Source organism: Salvelinus fontinalis, chromosome 28 (assembly GCF_029448725.1).
Source record: "Salvelinus fontinalis isolate EN_2023a chromosome 28, ASM2944872v1, whole genome shotgun sequence".
Lineage (NCBI taxonomy): Eukaryota > Metazoa > Chordata > Actinopteri > Salmoniformes > Salmonidae > Salvelinus > Salvelinus fontinalis.
The window spans coordinates 36,350,843-36,358,875 of record NC_074692.1 but is presented as its reverse complement, the minus strand read 5'-3'; the positions used below and the strand labels follow the sequence as shown (position 1 = coordinate 36,358,875).

General features: G+C 45.8%; 1 protein-coding gene across 1 annotated transcript; it reads right to left on the bottom strand.

Annotated features, from left to right (window-relative positions):
- Positions 1 to 5,589: 5,589 nt before the first annotated feature.
- Positions 5,590 to 7,131, bottom strand: LOC129825779 (uncharacterized). The gene is made up of 4 exons (XM_055885923.1): positions 7,022 to 7,131; positions 6,335 to 6,497; positions 5,824 to 5,943; positions 5,590 to 5,727 (listed from the first exon to the last, which is right to left on the bottom strand). Exons 1-4 carry the CDS (start codon positions 7,042 to 7,044, stop codon positions 5,590 to 5,592), a joined length of 444 nt encoding a protein of 147 aa, XP_055741898.1. The 5' UTR covers positions 7,045 to 7,131.
- Between the last annotated feature and the right edge of the window lie 902 nt (positions 7,132 to 8,033).

The window sequence follows — 8,033 nt, the reverse complement described above, 5'->3', positions numbered from 1 at the left end:
AACTGTGAATGTCACGAGCCATCAGCGGCCACCAAAAGCGTTGCTTCACTAAAAAGCTAGTACGACTGACTCCTGGATGACACGCTACGTTGGAGCAATGCCCCCACCGAATAACATCGGACCGACACCCCTCCGGCACAAACAACCGATTAGGCGGACAACCGGGCGGAGGCGTTACCCCTTCTAAGGCCGTTCTGACCCTCGATTCAACCTCCCATATAAGTGTGGAGACCACTAGGGTCCTGGGTAGGATGCACTCGGGAGTGGATGGGCGTTCGGAATGGTCAAAAATACGAGAAAGGGAATCGGGTTTGACATTCTTGGAACCCGGGCGATACGAGAGAGAGAAGTCAAAACGTCCGAAAAAGAGTGCCCACCGCGCCTGCCTGGAGTTGAGTCTCTTGGCTGTTCTGATATATTCCAAATTCTTGTGATCGGTCCAAACTATAAAAGGTACCCCCGAACCCTCTAACCAATGGCGCCACTCCTCCAATGCTAACTTTACTGCCAACAACTCTCTGTTGCCAATGTCGTAGTTGCGTTCCGCAGGTGATAACCGATGGGAAAGGAACGCGCAAGGGTGCATCTTGTTGTCAGATGCGGCACGTTGGGAAAGTACCGCACCTACCCCCACCTCTGAAGCGTCCACCTCCACCACGAACTGACGCGAGGGATCGGGAGCTATGAGGATGGGAGCCGAAACAAAGCGGCTCTTGAGTTTGACGAATGCAGCCTCGGCTGTATCGGTCCACCTGAACGTCACTCTGGGGGAGGTTAAGGCGGTAAGGGAAGCGACTATCTGGCTAAAGTTGCGAACAAAACGCCGGTAGAAATTGGCGAATCCCAGAAACCTCTGTAGGGCCTTACGGGAATCTGGGCTTGGCCACTCCACCACAGCCTTAATCTTGTCAGGATCCATGCGAATACCTTCAGTCGAGACGATGTAACCTAGGAATGGAACGGATTGTGCATGAAAAATGCATTTCTCCGCCTTGACAAAAAGTCCATTCTCCAACAACCTCTGGAGCACTCGTCTGACGTGCTGAACGTGTTCCTGGAGAGAAGAAGAAAAAAATCAGTATGTCATCCAGGTAAACATATATGAACTGATCAATCATATCTCTCAGCACGTCATTGACGAGTGCCTGGAAAACCGCTGGGGAGTTGGATAGCCCAAAAGGCATGACCAAATATTCAAAGTGCCCTCTGGGGGTGTTAAACGCGGTCTTCCATTCGTCCCCCCTCCTTATGCGAACCAAATGATATGCATTACGTAAATCCAACTTAGTGAACACGGATGCTCCCTGTAACCTTTCAAAGGCTGAGGACATCAACGGTAAGGGATAGGTATTCTTCACTGTGATGTTATTCAACCCACGGTAATCAATGCAAGGACGCAGAGATCCGTCCTTCTTCCCCACAAAGAAGAACCCCGCCCCCGCTGGAGAAGAGGAAGGACGAATGAATCCAGATGCCAGAGAATCAGAGATGTATCTCTCCATAGCCTCCCTCTCAGGAACAGAGAGTGAATATAACTTGCCTTTAGGCGGAGACTCACCTGGCAATAATTCTATTGCACAGTCATAGGGACGATGCGGAGGAAGAGAAGCAGCACGGGACTTACTGAACACCTCCTTCAGGTCGAGGTATTCAACGGGCACGTTAGACAAATCCACTGCCTCCTCTAGAAACACAGAATCAGACACAGATGAACAAGCAGACACTAAACAGGACTCAAGACACTTGTTACTCCACATGGATATAGAGTTATGACCCCAGTCAACTCTGGGGTTGTGTTGGGTGAGCCAAGGGTGGCCGAGAACTAATGGTGCAAGGGGTGAGTCCATGAGTAGAAATGATAGTGTCTCAGTGTGATTGCCAGAAGTGATGAGTGTGATAGGTTCAGTGGTGTGAGATATGTTGGGGAGTTCTTGACCATTGAGAGCGTTGACGGATATCTTGTGAGTGAGGTGATAGGAATCTGGAGCTTGTGAGCGAGCTTGAAGTCCATGAAATTACCCTCTGCTCCTGAGTCCAGTAAAGCTTGGGTGTCGTGCGTGTGGGTGGCCCATCTTAGTCTTACCGGGAGGAGAGTAGATGATGAGGTCTTCTCTGTGGTGACACCACCCGATAGTAGCCTCATACTTACTACCGGGCCTGATCTTTTACCGGGCAGGAGTGGATAAAGTGGCCCGCTCTACCACAGTAGAGACAGAGTCCTTGTGATCTCCGCCTCTCCCTCTCCTCCCGGGAGAGGCGAGCTCTCCCCAGCTGCATGGGTTCGTGAGCGGAGGCTGAACTGACCGTGTTCCCGCCGCTGGTATGCCAGCCCTCCGTGTCGTTATACGGTCTGTTAGGGCATGCTCGGTGGCCAATACGACTCAGACGAGCATCGACCCTCAAGGCTAGTTCCACTAGTCCATTTAAACTCCTGGGAAGGTCCAGAACATAGATCTCCTTCTGGATCCGGTCCCCCAGCCCATGCAGGAACATGTCCCACTGCGCCTCCTCGTTCCACTGACACTCTGCGGCCAGAGTGCGGAATTGGATGGAGTATTCCGATACTGAACGGTCTCCTTGGCGAAGGTCAGCGAGTAGTCTGGCCGCCTCCCTACCCGCCACGGCCCGATCGAAGACCCTTCTCATCTCCTCGGAGAGTGTCTGGAAAGAGGTGCAGCATGGGTCCTGGTTCGCCCACACCGCCGTTCCCCAAAGAGCTGCTTTGCCTGATAGCAGTGTGAGTACGAATGCTACCTTAGACTGTTCACGGTTGAAGGTCCGTGGCTGCAACGAGAAATGCATTGAACATCTCGTAAGAAAAGCTCTACAATAGTCCGGATCACCTGAATAACCCTCTGGTGTCGGTAGTCGTGGCTCTAGCTGAGAATCCAGCTCTGGCGGGGCGTGTGGAACTGCCGGTGTAGGTGGCGCAGCGAGACCCTTCAGATGTTGTAATTGTTGGGTCAGCTGGGATACCTGCGTCGCCATGGCTTGTACTGCCCGACCTGTGCTGGAGATGTTCTCCTCTTGTTGGTCCATTCTCGTGATACTGCGGGAAATGAATTCGGTCAGACTCGTTGAACTCGCTGCATCCATGATATGGTCAGATCGTTCTGTCACAATGCAGAGGCGGATGCAAGATGCAAGCAACGATGGTTTAATGAAAATAGTTTACAGTATCCACAGGACAGACAGAATATACTCAGACAGAATCCAACCCAGGGCCTAGGGCACATCCTCTGATGATAGCGTGCTGAGAAATCCAAGGGAGTGAGTCCGGCTGGGTAGGAAGGAGCACAGCAGATAATCCCCACAAGGGCTGAGAGAGAATGAGCACTGACACACGACACAACCTCAGGGAAGAAACAACGATCTGACAACAAGAAACACAGGTTACAGAACATATAAAGGGGAAGATAATTAATTCCAGCTGGCGCAGACAATCAGGCCAAGATTGGGAACCACGCCCACACAAACACAGGAGAGAGAGAGAGAGAGAGAGAGAGAGAGAGAGAGAGAGAAAAGAGAGAGTGAGGCAGTGGATTCATGAACCGTGACATATGTCTTGTCTTTCTCTGTGGTCGCTGGTCCATCTGCTGGAAAGTCGACAGAAAAGTCTCTGGTTGAATTCCCCAGGAGTCACAGTCTGTCGTAGTTGTTATAATGGGTACTTCAGAGTACCATTCAGAAATGTTCTTAGATCGAATGCGTTTACCAGACTGAAGTATTTAAACAGCTGCAGTCTGAATAATTGTTCTTTAGTTTATAGAGTTGTAGCCATTTCAACGTGGGGACTCTGTCCCGTCGTTCTCTGACTCTAGTTTTTGAATTACCAACCATTTCAACATGTAGCAACAGCTTCATTTTTCTGGTCTTCTTAACCATTCAATATGTCTGGCTTACCGTGGCTCTCATTGGCACATAGTACTACTTTTTCTCTGTTGAAAGTTTCAGAGTTCCAGCCTTTTCAACGAGGGATTACCATAAACCTGTTTATACAAGAGTCTCAGTTGTGAGGCTTGCATCTAATTGCTGAATAAAATGAATGAGTAAAGATAAAACCATTTGTGAAATAGTGTAATATGATTTTTAAACTGTTGAAAGAAACTAATTCCCTTCGGAGTTTAACTAAATCATAGGCCCGCCCCATGAGCACAGACATTGATCTGGTGTCATGGGACAGCCACATTCTGCTCTCTCAAATATAACCACCATCTTGGGAATTTATCTTCAGATCATGCTTCTCTCAATTACGAGAGGGCCAAGGTTCTAGTAGAGACCAAGCTTCTCTCAATTACAAGAGGGCTAAGGTTTGAGTAGAGACCAAGCTTCTCTCAATGACAAGAGGGCTAAAGTTTAAGCCCATTGCTGAATTCGTAACCATACGTGGTTAAACTGACTATTGAACCAACAGAATAAGAAAAAAATCTTTGATACTAAGTCTGCAGCTAGGAATTCAGGATCATTGAACGCAAAGACATCTATTCTATAACATTGCTGAATGTTACTCTGAACTATCCATTCTAACCATGGCAGAGAGAGAGGGTGGACAAACTAACAGAAACAAACTTTCCAACAGAGATCACGGCGACACTGGGAGTAAATATATTGCAATTATTCCCAAATGAGTGAGCGTTCATGTGCAAAGGATTAGTATTTCAATTGTCACATTGTAGTGTCTTTTAGCTCAGTCGACCCCCACCTCCCTTTTGTCCACCAAGCCGCGATACCGGTTTATCCCACTAGGGAAGCTACGCTATCGTGTCCTTGTAACTATCCGTTTGTGCATTTCTGTTATTTAGTAAATAAATAATTTAAGACAATTGATGGATGACAGTGAAGACTGGGTTCGTGCAAATAACCAAGAATTAGTTTGGAATGAGACTAACGTGAGGTAAAGATTTCATTAATTGGAAGACTAATTGATCAGATATTAAAATAGCTGAAAGTTAAACTTAGAACTTTGTAATCTGAATATTTCTTGGTGCCTGGACTTCCTAGTTAATTACATGATAAAGTTATTTATCATAAAATTCTCTAATTAGTATTACGTGAGTAAACTAAGTCTTCAGTTTAATGATGCCAAAGACATGACACTGTCCTCATGAGATCACCAAATGATAAACTCAACTGTCCACGGACCATTCCCACATTCTCAAATAGAAATATTGTTTCCTTCTCCAAATTTTGACAATTAGGAGTTTTGGAAAGAATAATGTCTTTGCTCCACAGGCTCTCCCTCCATACTCCATGGCAGCAAAGAGAAAGAGTTTCTACCAGGATTTTATAACTGTTGTAAAACGTGGGGTGGGTGAGAGTGAGCATGATATACACTCAAAAGGGCCACATCGTGACACTGTGAAAGGTAAATGTCAAACGGTCTCAAATCTAGTAGAAATATTGATCTCTTTCAATATGCTGCGTACCATCTAAGGCATCTTCTGAGAAATCATTAAACAATTCAGAAACATGATAAAGACAGACTGAGACATCTTGCTGTAAAGCACGTTTTTTAATGCTATAAGGAAGTGAATACATGAGTGAAAGAAGCAGACGCAAGGTCACAATCTAATCATCATACTGTTCCATCTAGCAACTGTAGCCATAGCTGTAGGAGTAGTAGACGGTGCCTCTCTTCAGGTGGCAGGTCTCACTGTGTGTTCCTGGGAGGATGGTTGTGGTGCAGGTTCCCATGTGGCGATCTAGGCCGATGACATCATCCCACACCTAATAACAATAATCTCTCATCATCATAATAGATGGGATTTACATAGTGCTTTTCCAGTGCTCAAAGCGCTTTGCATAGTAAGGTGGGAAACTCACCTCCACCGTCAGGACAGACTTGTTAATGATGTTGGAAAAGTTGAACTCGTTGGGCCAGATGGGGTTTTCTTGTTTCTCCAGAGTGTTGCTCTTGCCATGAAAGGATGAACCGCACCACACCTGAGGAAGATAATGTGGTCAGTAGACTTTATTCAACTTTTTAAAATTATAATTGTGCATTAAATACTAAATTGCGTATGTACAATTGATTCACTTGAATGAGGAACCAGTATATTTTATAATTCATTCATTTGATTGTTCATTTAAAAAAATATATATATTACTTCACCAAACAAGTAGCAAGCCAATCACTGACATGTTCATGTCACTGTAGGTGACTTGATATCCAAACAATAGCCTACCTACCGTTTGATTATTGCTCTGTCCATTTGTGTTATGATGTCTGTCCTGTCTAACATTACTGTACTTCTGTTTTATCACCCACCTGCCCGTCCCTCATTTTATATAATGATTTGTTAACTAACTGTTCTGGTTAAATAAATTAATTCACCTTGACGTAGGGGTCTGGTTTTGAGAAAAAGCGTCCTTTCAGGTTGGAGGCACGAATAGCCCACACCCTGATGGGGCCGTCATGCAGGTCACAGTGTACAAGAGCCAGGGTGCATAGCACCAGCAGTCCCAGGGACAGAGAGAGAGAGGCCATGGTACACTGTCTGAGACAGAGGAGAGGTGACAGGAGGGGAAGATAACATGCCCATTAGAACTTGACAGTAACACCTCAAACTGTATTCAGAGAGTCGTCAAAAATACAGTTAAAGATCAGGATATATTATCCGTGTTAAGAGATTAGTCAGTGGAAGAGAGAGACAAGAACAATCCTGAATCAGCATAAATAAAGGCCCTTAATCAATTGCAGATAGTGGCTTTCCAGAAGTGTGTTTGATTTACCCACCAGCGTATCATGGATGGAGGGAGATGACACTTGATATAGAAACTGTCAGTCCCATGGTGTTACACATTCAGTTCTGACAGCAAACCTGGCTGAGAAGTCATCTAGTGTACTCAACCAAACTGACACTTAATGTTCTATATGTGTAAGTCTAAAAGCTCTTTTTGGAAAGCCAATCACTGTCTGCAATCAACTGAATCCCAGCCACAGTCTACAGAGATTAAAGGTAAGATGGATGCCCTCACAGATAGTGTGACAGAGAGGTGGAAGAATAAGCTCTTGTCTTACCTGGATATTCTTGAGATTGCCATCTGTCTTCTCTAATCACCCAACTGCTGATGGTCCTTACTGTGCCATCTAGCTGTTTATAAAGATCCCACCCAGGTGGTATGATGACCCACAGGTGGTATGTAGGACTACTTGTGACGACCCTACTTGTGACGACCCACTCTGTCTGACGAATTCTTTCTCTTTGCTCTTGTTTTCCTTAATAGGATGTCGGTGGGCGGAGCCGGGAGGGTCGTCAGAGAAATGGGACACACCTGTGTCCCAGGATAAATGCACCTCTTCCCCATTCATTGAGGAGACTCTCTCCATGCAGACACAGACAGATTTTGGTTGTGGTATTTTTGTGGCCTTGTGGTTTGTTTGCTTTTGCACCTTTCAACACCCTGCATTATCACATTTATGCATGCTAAACACTCACTTACACTACTGATTACACACACCATTGTTAATTGTATTTAGTTTACTTTTTTAAATAAATACATTTTGTTATTCCTTGTCTCCCTTTTGTTACGAACTTCGAGCCGATTGGTGATAAGTGGGGGCTTGTCTGTTTGGTTCCTAGACATTTTGGCGAATAGTATTTTGTTGCATTATGAAGGACTAATACTAGTGTTGTTTGGCTTACTAGTATGTGTGTTGTTTGGGAGAAAATGTGGAGTTAATGTTAAACTCTGTAGGTGCTTTGTTTACATCTTTTGGTACAGTTCTTGAGTTTGGTGCCCAGTATTGGTTGCCTTTGTTTGTTTTTGGTAAACTTGCCACTGCGGTGGATAGTTCATTGTGTGCTGTGTTGGAGAAAGTACATTGGTTAGTTTCCAGGCCCCTGCCCAGGCTGGAGACTCTTGCTCTACTCGCTTATCTCTCCACTGGGATTCTCTGCCTCTAACCCTATTACAGGGGCTAAGTCACTGGCTTACTGGTGCTCTTCCATGCCGTCCCTAGGAGGGGTGCGTCACTTGAGTGGGTTGAGTCACTGACGTCATCTTCCTGTCCGGGTTGGTGCCCCCCTCTG

Bases quoted from the DNA above. Each gene is read 5' to 3' on its own strand.
- LOC129825779 (XM_055885923.1), bottom strand. From the start codon at position 7,044: ATGGCAATCTCAAGAATATCCAG. The intron at 5,944-6,334 runs GTGAATTAATTT...TATCTTCCTCAG, and splicing joins AACCAGACCCCTACGTCAAG to GTGTGGTGCGGTTCATCCTT. The intron at 5,728-5,823 runs GTGAGTTTCCCA...TATTGTTATTAG, and splicing joins AGTCTGTCCTGACGGTGGAG to GTGTGGGATGATGTCATCGG.